General features: G+C 40.8%; 1 protein-coding gene across 9 annotated transcripts in view; it reads right to left on the bottom strand.

Annotated features, from left to right (window-relative positions):
• Positions 1 to 1,477: 1,477 nt before the first annotated feature.
• LOC124123075 (serine/threonine-protein phosphatase 4 regulatory subunit 4-like) overlaps positions 1,478 to 14,719 on the bottom strand; it is a 113,131-nt gene continuing 99,889 nt past the window's right edge. For 5 of the 9 annotated variants that reach the window (XM_046486376.2, XM_046486370.2, XM_046486340.2 and 2 more), the window contains 6 exons: positions 14,489 to 14,584; positions 12,852 to 12,983; positions 12,401 to 12,472; positions 9,430 to 9,532; positions 9,215 to 9,297; positions 1,478 to 7,774 (listed from right to left, as the gene is read on the bottom strand). In XM_046486376.2, the coding sequence (XP_046342332.2) occupies positions 7,695 to 7,774; positions 9,215 to 9,297; positions 9,430 to 9,532; positions 12,401 to 12,472; positions 12,852 to 12,983; positions 14,489 to 14,584 (566 nt within the window). In that variant the 3' untranslated portion in view covers positions 1,478 to 7,694. The remainder of the gene's footprint in view (positions 7,775 to 9,214; positions 9,298 to 9,429; positions 9,533 to 12,400; positions 12,473 to 12,851; positions 12,984 to 14,488; positions 14,585 to 14,719) is intronic. The other 4 variants (XM_046486386.2, XM_046486394.2, XM_046486408.2 and 1 more) reach the window with 2 other exon arrangements.

Raw genomic sequence — 14,719 nt, 5'->3', positions numbered from 1 at the left:
ATCTATAGATTTGAAAGGATATTAGAATTAACATGCATTGGTAACCACATGTTTATGTCATAGCATATTTCAGCATCATGAAAACACAGAGTTTTTTTCTCCATTCTACCAAACTGTAGTACAATCTTGGCCCTCCAATATGGGCCAGTGAATGGAGCATGCCTGGAGAGCGTTTGATTCCCTGGCTGCTTCATACTGAAGGACGTTAAAAGAAGGTACTTGTTGTTACCCTGCCTGGGATTTGTCATTAATGTGATAAAACAAGGGCCAGTCAGCTCTTATACAGTGTGTGGGTGTGGGTGTGGGTGTGGGTGTGGGTGTGACCGGTATCCATGTTAAACTGCGACATAGTGTCTTGGTGGGTCTGGAATAATACATGCACAAAGCGTGCACATTCCCGTGTAAGTGCAATAATCTTGAACGGAACATTAAACCCCATTTCACCTCACTTTACCTTATACAATTTTGTTAACTGTGTGATATATGTTTAGTGACAAAAATGATCTTGAACTATATGGTTACACTACAAGTCACTAATGTTCGCATTTCTTTCTGACTATGCACCCAGACTTTTATATGTTCGAATAGAGATAAAACTTCAGTCAATGTCAGTGTATGCAGGACCAGATCGATTTATATGTGTATCTAAATACATTTTGTCCAGGTACCACAGGGTAGTAAATTTAGACTCGTCCCAGCCCTAGTTTCTAAGACCTATGGGTGGAAGTTATACAGTGTTGAATGTGAACAATAATAGATCAGCTGTTTGAACCTGATGCATGTTGATTTGAGACCTGCCCGCTCAATCACTTTTGGTAGAAGGGTACAGACACTGATATTCTCAAGGCTGAAGACTACAGTAGTATGCAAATGAAGTAGAACTCATTCCAGTAAAGTCCAGTCAACCAATTAATTGGAGTTTTATGTCAATAATATCAAAGAAGGGAAGAATGCACTTCATAAATTTAGTATTGGGGAAATCAAACAGGTCTTGGTATGGTTAAAATGCAGTGTCCCTTTGCATCTTTGAAACCAGGAGTCATCTGGCTCATGGGTACTGTGGAAAATACTTGATTATGTTTGGTCAATCAGAAGTTTCAAATCACAATAACCAGCTCAGATTGAGACAGCTGATTTGAGTGCCACATGACCGCAGAAAATTACTTCTTTCTCTTTTATTTTGAAATAATGATGTGTAGTCTTGTATGTTACAAACTTAAGAGTTGTTACTATAAAACTCAAAGTATGTGGCAGAAAACATTATTGGCAGAAAACATGATAGAAATGGAGTGTATTGCAAGTTTAAGTGACAACAGAGCATGAAATTGTATATCTGACGTCCAAGCAGGTTTCCGCAGGTTTCACTTGAAAGTAGAACCTCTTACGAGATACGAGATGACAAGATTTTTACCACGGCCCATGTTGTGCAAGTGAGAATTCCTCCCCGACCACACACCAGTCACAATAAAACAATATGGTTAGGTGGGTAAGTGAACCCTGTGTTTATTTCTATAAGAAAGGAACATTATGTACAGGACACTGTAAAAATACTGCTATTTCAGTGTGCTACATTCAACCAGAAACAGAACTGTGAGGACAGGTGTTGCAATGTTACAGAGCACCTGTCCTGGTTCTGCTATACAATCTCTGGACAACTGAGGTGACGAACATTTTGAGTTACCAAACATTTTTTAAACAAAACCAAAACGGTGACATATCAGGAAAATGGACCTTAATTATCATGCATCCTACAGACTGAATGTCCTAAAGCTGAAATTTAATCATTAAACTCAAGTTGATGCACGGAAAACCATATTTGCTTTCACAAAACATAGCTTGAGTCGTAATCACAGAAGACATATGCTGAAATAGTGATATGCACATTATAAACAGGCAACAGTAATACTGTGTCAAGTGCCCTCAGACATACAAACCTCATCTGCCAACACTCCCTAACAATCTAAATATGAACAGTGATCATAACTATTTATCAACCAGACTGATCAAAGTGGTATAACTCCCAATATCGACCAGCCAAGGCCTGACATAATACTTAGTTGACATGGTAAATATCTACATTGCTTGTACATGAAGGATATATTTAGTTAATAGTAAGAACAAGATTTTCTGACAAACATGATTTCTTAGAAGTCCCTGTAACAAATACATTTATGAGAAAATGGTAAAAGTTGATCTCCGTAAAAACAACAATCAGACCAGACACATACATATTATAACTGGTGTATTCAAGAGACATCTCAAGTGACCACACCACACACTGAATCAATCACTACAGTCGGGTTACATCCAGTACAATGTAGAGGTGTGTGCACATATTAAATATTCTGACCATACCAGTCATCTAAAGATTCATGACCCTTTCTTTGGCAATCCATAACTTGAAGGAATTTGGTTCCAGATAATTAATTTGGATATGTACCTAAGTCATACAAAATAAATATGTTGAGAGAAATATTTCACAAAGGAAATAAGCAAATTAAGTTTGAACTTATTCTAATACTTACAGTCATAATAAGCAACATCTTCCTTCATATTTATATACAAACATGTCATTGATGAGTTGGTACTGGTACAAGTGAAATCAAGGGGTGGTTGTACATGATTGATGCAAAATGTATTAACTAAATGACTGAGGAAATCGACATCTATTTGAAATACATTCCAAACATATCCTCCGACAGGTCCATGCTGCCTTCCATACAAGCCCAAACTCTGTATTCATATGCTGCCATTTATGCAGGTCTGACTCATCTGCTGTAACAGTTTAAATTTTTTTAACAAATGAAATGTAATCTCTCAAGTCATCGTTAAGTCAGCAGTGCCAACATTTTGACCTTATTTTCGACACTAAATAATTTCTAAATGTTCATCACTAGAGTGTTGAATATATGGTTTAAAAACAAACCACACTAAATATTGAGACTGACACATCACCCAGCCTCCTGGCTTCTCAGCTTACTAGCAAGAAAGGGACAAAATTTCAGCATACATGAATGAAGCATACATAAAAGTGACCTGTTCATGTCTTGTCCAACAAAACTTGACACAAACAATGCACTATTCGAAAACCTCTGGTGTGAAAGATTTGCATTAGATGTTTTTTTGTTGTTGTAAAGTTATTATACATTAAATTTGTCTTCATGTGACCTGTATTTTATTGAGAACAAAACATGACCACAACTCACAGGGTAAGATGGCAGATGGGAATACCCACTTGCACCTCTCTCCCACTTTCGCCTCTTTCCCACTTGCTCCTCTCCCAATTACATGGCTTTTCCATTTGCCCCTCTCTTCCACATACCCTAGACCCAGGTGTGGATCACTGACCTACTGACGTACAGTAACTTGTGACTTAGGTTATTATAATTATCATAATAGTAATATGGTAATAATATTACCATTACACTAAGACCCGAACATTTAGTGCAGCCTGTATTAGTTCAACTGTTTGATGTAATAACATATTGATGAGAGCTATCATGTCAAACAATATTGCGGACTATGGGCACCAAACAATTCTGATGAGTTATCGGTGTCAAACAATTCTGATGAGTTATCGGTGTCAAACACTATTGATAAATGAGGAGTCATGGGTATCAAACATTCTTTTACCAGTACTGAATACCTGAGCAAATTGGCTTTATTTTATGTAACAACTTGCCATTTGATAACTTATTTTCATATATATAAAACTTTGAATAAAACCATAAATACTATGTACCACAGACAGAACAGCTTAATACCAACACATTGTAACTGTGACGTAATGCACAATAAATAATTAAGCTTGGATTTCAAAACATAACAGTACACAAAAAACAAACACACAAACAGCCATTGTCAAGTAAACAATGCGGGGCTGCTCACGCTGCACATATAACAAGCGGGAGAAGTCATCTGTCGTGTCCACTGGTTCTTGTCCTCACTTGGTTGGCACCCAGATTCAGAGTGCTCTCCCTTCCCTTGGCCTCTGCAGAAAATATCACCTTTGGACTCTAACCAGTGGAATGACAGTCAAATATGAAAACACAAACATTTCAGTCAATGCTTAAAAGGCAAGTTTGCACAGAAGGACTTAACCAAAACAATTTTTTATTGTTGAAGAAAAGACTTTCTTTTAACAATTTACGTTTTATAGAGGGACGTTGTTTCATGGGCTTGCACGTATTTCCAGTTCAGATCCGGACAGGATGTTAATATTAAAACAGAGACATTAACTGCTAGACTAATATAAATATAATAAAATTTGCTAATAGCAAACTGAGAAAAATTGAGTCCTCACGTTAAATATTCTTTACTAAAATGAAAAAAAGTGTAGAAGTCATTTCCTTTTAAATTATGTTTGATAATCAACACCTTTTTTAAGCAAGTGATCAGTGTGTTAGAATCCACATTGAAACATCACCTCCACTGTAATATGAAGTTGTATATCCATAAGAATTTGTACTTGTTCAGCTAAATACATAGTTTCTTTTCACCAACAGGCCATCATTCAGTTTATCTTTAAACATACTGTCAAACATGTAACTAGTTCGTAAAACGCTAATGATGTCATGATTAAAGGGAGATAAACCAAACTGACAGACCTTGTGACAGTCCGTGCGATAACAAAATACGTCCCAGAAAATTTGATCCTGAAGATGTATGTCTATGTTTCAGCTTCAGATATGAGTGAGTGAGTTGGGTTTAACGCCGCTTTGAACAGCATTCCAGTTAACATGGGAGTGAGTGAGTGAGTATGGTTTTACGCCGCTTTTAGCAATATTCCTCCAATATCATGGCAGGGGATACCAGAAATGGGCTTCACATATTGTACCCATGGGGGGAATCAAACACGGGTCTTCGGTGTGACGAGCAAACACTTACACCACTAGGCTATTCCCACTGACCCAGTTATCGTGAGAGGAAAGCCTGAAGTGATCAAGATCTCAGACGTAGACCACATTGGTGAAACCCATGAGCACATGTATGATGCTGACAAACCTAGAAACAAAATCTGAGTGAACCGGGATTCGAATCGCAATCCTAGGTTTCTGGTGTGCCCAAGGGACACAACTCTGCTCAGCAAAATGCAATGCCTTAGACGACTGGCCAACCACTGTTCATATATGAATTAGGTTACCCAATTCAAATGTAAAGCCCTTTCTTGTGTTAACTTGCCCTTTCAACATTCGATCCTGATTTGGGGGAAATTATGCATGCTTTTTCACTCCACCTGATTAGCTTCTTCAAGAACAGAAAGTAGCATGCTATTGCAGCTCAAATTCCTGAGCATTAGATTGCAATATTGGTCTATACTGGTCAGTGGACTGATAGATATCTATCAGAGATATGTCCAAATAAGATGATCTGCCCTGTAAAACACACATGCCAATGCATATCAGATAGGGACAAAGGGACATATGGACATTCTACCATGACAAGTTACAATCCTGCATTGTGATTGGTCCATGAACAATAATGAAACACACATCACCACAAAATGAAGTATTTATTTGAAATCACTTCTTCTGCCACACCACCAGTAGTTGTCTCAAAGCCGCCTAGGTCCTTCCTTTGTAACAAAATACTGTGTTCTGGTTCTTAGATTAATATTAGTATGAATGAAAATATTTATTAGCAATGAAAAATAAATGACCATTTACTGTCTTGTTAAAGATGGGAAAGTCAAGGGATTTGGCACAGTGCAAGTCTATCGTGTACAGTGACATGACATTCAGATTGTGACAATACACTGGTGTATTGTTTGACAGATGTCATGATGTCATACCACAAATAGATTTCGAAAAGCATAGTGCAAGGTTTGTTTCATTTCCTCAAGAATCAACAAGTTTAGTCATGTGTGTAAATCATTTGCAATTGATGATCTTTATGTTTCCTATGTTTCAAGTAAACTGTTGAAAAAGTATGTATCACATAAATCTTAGCCCAAACAAACCTTGGACCTGATGTGATGTGATGATCATAGATCCCTGAATTCTATACTGTAACCCAAGTCACCAGTTTGCCTTTGTCATGGTAGAATGGAGATAAGCTTACTGTGTTTCCAAAACAGTTGTTACAAACTCTAATTTAAAATCATGTCAACATATTTCAAATCAAATTTATAGGTGACAAATCAAATTTGAAACCTGTAAACTAAACGCACAGTAAGTTTATATCCTGTCTGTGCCCTAGACCAGACACTAGCAGCCCCGCTTCAGACAGTCAGATCCATCGGGTGTGTCCATGTCGGCTCCGGTCAGTTAAAACTTTGACAGTGATATATACTACTCAAAAGAAGTTAAGGACCTTAAATTTATTCTGGCATGACAGATGAACTATAGAAATATGAAAGAATCGGGTGGTCCTTAACTTCTTTTGAGTAGTATATGTAATTGTACAAACTAATGGATATGTCATTTTCTCTATCAGCTGTGAGATACGGACTTCATATGCTATAACATCTGGCCTGTGCAGACTTCTCACAGAAAAGGTTTCTCAAAACCTGAAAACACAGCAACATTTGTGCATTTATCCATCGGTGTCCCATGAACGTGTGATATAACTTGGTGTACATAGATATATATATTCCATTGGTGGATATATACTGCATTCCATTTGACCTTCACACAACATACAAACAAACCAATCACAATTCACATTGCTTTTCAGTATAAACTGTTGATAATAAAGAATCAAGTTTGAACACAAATGAATGCCAAAGTCCGGTAATACAAGAAGAGAGTGTCTGGGGAACGAGAGAGCTGAATATAGTCACAGTGTCCATGACGAACAGGTTGAATACTGACGTGCTGATATGGATGATATACATACAGACATTGATACAGCTGTAACACTCATCTCTAACAGTACATAGTGCATAATGTTAGTATTGGTCAAATCAGGAGAACTATTCCTCTACTATCACAGTTGATACCAGCAGCAGCAGCAGCAGCAGCAGCAGAATCCATCACTCAGCTGATCAGACCTATATAGGGATGATATCTCACACTCCTCCAAACATAGCAGCAGCAGAATCTATCAGTCAGCTGATCAGGCCTCAACAGGGACGATATCTCACTCCTTCATACAAAGAAGTAGCAGCTCCCCGAATTCACATAGAGTTATCTCCCCTTGCACACTGTGACACTGCTGCACACCGAGGGTTATTAACATATTGCCGTATGTACACCTATGTTAGATAGTGGTATGCTGGCCTTACAGTGCGACCTGTTGACAGGAAGTACATGTCCGTCCATGAGTATTCCAACGATGATGCACAAGTCCCACCTTTGTCTACAGCTACAAACGGAAGCCCGTCTCGGCATCACAACTCCCTTGTTCTGTCTTTAAACAGGGAAGGGCGAACAAGTCCATGCTACTACCTATGTGTACTGGTTGGAATGTTCCGATATCACCTAACCGTCGCCGCCACCATTCTCGATAGCACTTGATACAAAGACATTTACACAGACAAAAGACAGCACGGAAAGGTGGGGGTTATTTAGGGAGCCCAACCCAAAGTCACATGATCTGCTGATGCTCCGTGGTTTGTGGACGGAATTGGGACTGCCAAAGTGCTGCATCACGCTCCGTGCAGACAAACAGCAGCCAGCACACAGATGCATCAGTGCCACACATCACACATTTCTCCAGGCTGTGTATATACAAGCACACGTCGACACACATGGTCATTTGGAAGCCTTCTTGCTGCCTGTTGCAAGACCGTTGGTTCCTGAGCCTGTGCGGGCCTTCACGGTGAGTTTAGAGTCTGAAACGGGTGTGACAGACAAGTGAAACAAGCTGCATCACAATATTACATTTCCGATGAGGCAAAATGAATTGTGTCATAAATTGAATATTCTTAGTTTGTTTCCAAGTTGAATATTACTCAAATCCATCTGTTTCTGTCTATTATATGCAGAGAAAGGGCCAGAACATTGTACAGGGCTGAGAGAGGGCCAGAACATTGTCTTTACAGGGTTGAGAGAGGGCCAGAACAATGTCTTTACAGGGCTGAGAGAGGGCCTGAATATTGTCTTTATGGGGCTGAGAGAGGGCCAGAACATTGTACAGGGTTGAGAGATGGCCAGAATATAGTCTTTACGGCGCTGAGAGAGGGCCAGAATATTGTCTTTACAGGGTTGAGAGAGGGGCAGAACATTGTACAGAGCTGAGAGAGGGCCAGAACACTGTCTTTACAGGGTTGAGAGAGGGCCAGTATATTGTCTTAACGGGGCTGAGAGAGGGCCAGAGCATTGTCTTTACAGGGTTGAGAGAGGGCCAGAATATTGTCTTTACGGCACTGAGAGAGGGCCAGAATATTGTCTTTACAGGGTTGAGAGAGGGGCAGAACATTGTACTGAGCTGAGAGAGGGCCAGAACATTGTCTTTACAGGGTTGAGAGAGGGCCAGTATATTGTCTTTACAGGGCTGAGAGAGGGCCAGAACACTGTCTTTACAGGGTTGAGAGAGGGCCAGAATATTGTACAGGGCTGAGAGAGGGCCAGAATATTGTCTTTATGGGGCTGAGAGAGGGCCAGAACATTGTACAGGGCTGAGAGAGGGCCAGAACATTGTCTTTACAGGGTTGGGAGAGGGCCAGGATATTGTCTTTACAGGGCTGAGAGAGGGCCAGAACATTGTCTTTACAGGGTTGAGAGAGGGCCAGAACATTGTACAGGGGTGAGAGAGGGCCAGAACATTGTCTTTACAGGGTTGAGAGAGGGCCAGAATATTTGACAGGGCTGAGAGAGGAACAGAACATTATACATGGCTGAGAGAGGGCCAGAACACTGTCTTTACAGGGCTGAGAGAGGGCCAGAATATTGTCTTTATGGGGCTGAGAGAGGGCCAGAATATTGTCTATACAGGGCTGAGAGAGCGCCAGAACATTGTCTTTACAGGGTTGAGAGAGGGCCAGAACATTGTACAGGGGTGAGAGAGGGCCAGAACATTGTCTTTACAGGGTTGAGAGAGGGCCAGAATATTTGACAGGGCTGAGAGAGGAACAGAACATTATACATGGCTGAGCAAGGGCCATAACACTGTCTTTACAGGGCTGAGAGAGGGCCAGAATATTGTAAAGAGCTGAGAGAGGGCCAGAACATTGTAAAGAGCTGAGAGAGGGCAAGAACATTTAACAGAGCTGAGAAAGGGCAAGAACACTGTACAGGTCTGAGAGGGCCAGAACACATGGCTAGCTACTGACCACTAGCGGTGCTGCTGGCGCTGTTCAGTGATCCTCGCCTGGCTGTCACACTGGACACTGGCAGACTGCCCATGGAACTCTTCCTGCAACAAAAACCAGTCAAGTCAGCCATACAATCCATGTTACATGTTACAGGTACCCTGTGTTGTAAATGCCACAACAAAAACATGTTACCCTCAAAACACATAGTCTCATTAAACAGACGCTGCACTAACCTGACTCCTGCACTGCTTGGAGCTGCTAGTGTCCCAGACCTCACTGCTGTCGCTGCAGGCTTCGTCATCTTGCTGCTACTGCTGCTGCTGCTGCCACCAGTGGCTGAAACATCATCAAGATGTACTATAACTTTCTGCACAAAAAAATTCTCAAACATTCCAATGAAAATATAAAGGTGGTAAGTATGTAAGACTTAACAGATTAAGTTATACAAGATCATTTAATTTTTAAAGTAATAAAACATCTCATAGGATTTTTAACAACTTAAAACAACAAAAATAAGAATTTAACATTCATAGGATAAACACAAAATTCTTCCAATGTTTCTGAAAGTGTAATTAATTCAAACCAATAAAAGCCATTGTTCACATCTAGGGTAAAATATGAAAATAATTATATGTAGCAAAAATACTAAGATAATATTTCCTAGCAAATCCAACGAGAAGCAACAGGGTGCAGGCTATCGTGGGAACAGATGGCAGTATCTGACTGGTACAGTAGGAAGTTCTATAGTACATCGGTCTCGTGGGGAGACATAGAGAGAGCGATTTAGGGCTCAAAACTGCTCTTATTTCAATCTCATTAAAATCAGATCTTAGTCCTTGCTACCGCTAAACAAATATCTGAGGCGGGTCACATCAGGCCGACCTTGCTCGAACTTTGACGGACCACTGGAATGACCAATCAGAAGGCAGCTTTCTCGTGCTTTACGGCTTTAATTTCAAATTGGCGACTACGCTTCGAAACATATTTTGACAAATTCTCGATTAAAAATTTGAAACCTGAACAAAAGAACATTCTGGAATTCTTGTATGGTTTTCAGTTGTTAAACCCGTAACTATCGTTCGGAATACCCGTGTTAAAGTTTTCGAAGATGCATGATTAGAAATCACACTCCGACTGTCACTTTCATGATCTGGTAAGCGACGCTCTGATTGGTCGGATGAAAGGTCGTTCTGAATCCCCTACTGGGATGTCCTCAGATCTTTGTTTAGCGATAGCAAGAACTAAGGTCTGATTTTAATGAGATTGGCTCTTATTTATACTATGTGTGCTTCACAATACCAAGACTCAAAATACAAACAAAATACATATACATTGACAGACACAGTTTGACACATAATTGTCTGAAAAAGGAGGTGCTAACCCCTGCATCCTTCTGTGGGTCCACCAATGCATGGAGCTCAGTTTATTAATGTGTGTGTAAGTGACAAGGTTTGTAGACATTACCGCTTGCGTCAAAACCAGAAGAGTCAGTGGCACAATCAGTTGATCCTTGACTGTGCCTACAGTGTTGTCGAGGACGGAGTGTCATTGATTTGCCTACAGTGTTGTCGAGGACGGAGTGTCATTGATTGCCTAGTGTTGTCGAGGACGGAGTGTCATTGATTGCCTACAGTGTTGTTGAGGACGGAGTGTCATTGATTGCCTACAGTATTGTTGAGGACACATGTATGATTGTATCTTTGTCTGCCTACAATGTTGCATAAGACAGTGTCTGTGCCTTCAGTATTGCAGAGAAGACAGTGTATCATTGACTTTGCCTATAATGTTGCTCAAGACACAATGTCACATCGTCATGGTAGGCTGCCTATTGATGGAATAGATCAAAAGCGGATGCACCTGTGTAGTGGGAGCAGATGACATGTCATAATTGCCATTCCCAGAGAGGTTGACTTGTCACAGTCTGTCAGTGTCTGTCAAAACTGTTTTATCTTGACATCAATTGCCTTCACTTCACCCTACCCCCAATCATCAAAAGAAATTTCACTTCTGTTCAAATCAGTATGCAAATAACTGAAATGAACAACACTGATTTTATGTGATCAAAAGGGTTAACAATCTGAATGAGGTGAGGTGAAATGGCGTTTAACATTGCATCCAAGAGTATTGCACTTATATAGCAACGTGCATGCACGTGTGTGTGTGTGTGCGAATGTGGCTGCTTGTACTAGTCCGGACTGATGCCGATTTATAGTGCTAGCCCACCTAGATACCATGCCACAGTTTAACATGAATACCCCACTCAGACACAGTATACCGACTCTGAGCCGACCAGTCCTTGTTTTAGCCCCTAAATGCTGAGTGCCAGACAGGGTAACAACAAGTACCATCTTTTGGTATGATTCGGCCAGGGATTGAAATCCGGACCTTCCGCTCTTCGGGCGGACGCTCTACCACTAGGCTGTCCAATCTGAATGAAGATTCAGCAAATAAACATATAAATTACTCAATAGTTGTTACTTTAATGTATTGCTTCATATGTTCAATATACTCCTCACTTCAGCTTTGTTTAGACAGTGTTCCACCTCCAATAATGCTCAAATTGGTAAATTTAAGGATACATAAACGTGTGTGCATTGCATTATTTCTTCTGGGCAAGTCCTAGAGGACCTTCACTAGGGGACGAGGCAGTCAAATTCCACCAAAGACCATGCAGAACCACAAAATTGAAAAATTGAAAAACAACAGAATCAGTTCAGCAGACACAATAACTGCAGCTTGAGGGCAGGTAGAAAACAACATTCTTTGTAAACCTCAGCACTGTTCCAAGACAGAAGACAAGGGAGGCAAAACAGAATATGGCATCATTGTAGTCTTAGACAAGCCTGGGTTACAGAGAGGAACATAATAATATGAAAGTATGTTTGCAAGTTCCACACTGAATGATTTCAAAGATTTCAGAATAAAACACTAACAGAATGACACAGAAGACACATATTCTCTATAAAGATGTGTCTATGAAGATGTGTGGAGTACTGAAAATACAACCAGGCAATAAAGAAGTACTTCGATAGTTGAAGACTCGACGCCAAGAAGAACATATGATCAGCCACAGAAACACAGGCAAGGGAGGTAACTGAATGAGGCGTAGCAATCAACAGAACATACAGCAAGCAATGGTAAATAAAATCGGAGCCACAGATCACACATGACTACACGGAGCTAGGGAACCATGTGACCACTGACCTGACTGCACTGAGCAATACACCGGGATTTTACACACTAACTCCTTCTTGGGCGACCCGCCCAGTTTAGAATCTAGCAACAACAAAGTGCTAGGTTACATATATATCATTGTGAGGCAATCAAGAAATCCATGCAATAATAAAAGAACATGTATTATTTTAATCAATTTTCTGACAATCAGTTTCTGTCTGACTTTTTTCTGTAGAGTGAGTTCATGCTGAAAACGTTTCACCTCTGGAGGGCAGGAAACAGTGTTTTACTTATGGATTCTGTATGATTCCTCATATGAGAAACAAACTCAGCCCAAAAGGCTGTTGATAAAGTGTTGTTAGTGTGCATGACGACATGCTGAGATTTCCACCAATGTTTCCCAGGTAGTAATGCATCTTGGTGTGTCTGACTTATGTAAATCATGCAGAGACCCTGCCTTGGAGGCATCTGAGCTCCTCACCCTTGCTGATGCCACCAACACCTACGCTGCTGCCGCTGCCACTGCCGCCGCTTGGGGCTACACGATTCATGCTGCTGCCGACAGGGAGCCCATCGTTTTTGGGCTTCAGTGGAATGCGACTTGGCTGTAAATCTATATGATCAAGATAACATTATCATCTCGCCCTGGATACCACATTGTATATCTAAAACAGTACTCAAAGAGTGCAATTTTATCTTCTAAATTCTCGAAAATAATTTACATGTGAGAAAATCATTTCAAGAAGAAACCATTAATGAACGTTATCCATTCAGAGAAAGCATGCAGCAATAGTTTACTATCCCATGCAGATCATATTCACTGAAAGGAATCCACCAACAGCAAGACTCAAGCAATAACCAAACACTGACACCTAAGATCCTGTACCGAAGATCCTCATACAATCATCCTGGAGCCCTGATGCAGCAAGATGCACTGTAGTCCAAACTCCTTCCTTATACACATGCAGGAAGATCCCAGCAAAGAATTTTCCCTTGAAGCATTAATGTACATACACTGATAATTTCCAGTTGAACATTCCATGAGCCATTCAAAGATTTGATTCCATAAGCTACAGAACAAAAGCAGGTTAGGGAACACAAGACAAGGGAAAAGATGGACGTGACAGTTCTGAGAACATGCTAAAAGTATCAGATAGAAGGATCCATCAAGTTGGAACACATGTATCAACAAGCATTACAAGCTGCTCAGTCATAGATGCTGAGTTGTTAAGAGCAGTGCCTTTTGGGATCTGGAGTATGGGTTGAGTATCTTAACATGTCCTTTGTCATTCACATTCCAGTTCATGTAGAAAGGCCTGTAGGGCTCTGTCATGCAGCTGGTTCAAGTTTCTTCAGAGATTCACCACAAGACTTGTAGAGATAAATCAGATGGCTTGTAGAGATTAATCAGATGACTTGTAGAGATCAATTAGATGGCTTGGAGAGATTTATCACTTTCATCAGATGGCTTGTAGTGTTCAATCAGATGCCCTTTAGAGATCAATCAGTTTCATTAAAAGGCTTGTAGAGATCCATCAGAAGGCTTGGAGAAATCCATTAGTTTCACCAGATTGCTGGTAGAGATCAATCAGAAGGCTTGCAGAGATCGTTCACGTGGCTTGTGGAGATCCATCAAAAGGCTTATTGAGATCAATCAGAAGGCTGGTGGTGATCAATCAGATGCCTTGTAGAGATCAATAAGATGCCTTGAAGAGATCAATCAGCTTCATCAGGCGGCCTATAGACTTCAGTCAGATTGCTGGTAGAGATCCATCAGAAGGCTTGTAGAGATCGCTCATGTGGCTTGTAGAGATCATTCACCTTTCTCAGACAGCTTGTAGAGTTCAATCAGATTGCTGGTAGAGATCCATCAGAAGGCTTGTAGAGACCCTCAGAGCTCCATCAGAAGGCTAGTACACAGCAGTTAGTCCGATCAGAAGGCTATTGCCACTTCATGCAGATCATGCACCAAGATATGTTAGTAACGATCTGTTGCCTCAGAGGGTCTGTTTGAGAACTGGCAGCCATTTCAAGCATGTCATGCAGCAAAGAATCCAAAAGAGTGGATTGATCACATTTGTCGGACAAAGCATGCAAAAAGAGGCGACCTCAGCTTACCTCGACGAGGGATTTGTGACAGTGATGGAATGGAAGTAGTAGATTTAGATTTGACCAGATGTGAGTTCCTCACAGTGGAGACACGACCCTTGACATCTTGAAACAATCAACACAAAGACAATCAACACTCCGCAGTATACAGCAGGGTGGCTTGACTCAGCTCCTGGATCAGTGATTAACAGCACACACACATGGACCTGGCCACAGGGAGCTGTAGCTGCTTGCTCACAG

Source organism: Haliotis rufescens, unplaced genomic scaffold (assembly GCF_023055435.1).
Source record: "Haliotis rufescens isolate VD_foot unplaced genomic scaffold, xgHalRufe1.0.p SCAF_3, whole genome shotgun sequence".
Taxonomy (NCBI): Eukaryota; Metazoa; Mollusca; class Gastropoda; order Lepetellida; family Haliotidae; genus Haliotis; species Haliotis rufescens.
The sequence above is the reverse complement of the archived record's forward strand: the minus strand, read 5'-3'. Positions and strand labels throughout refer to the sequence as shown.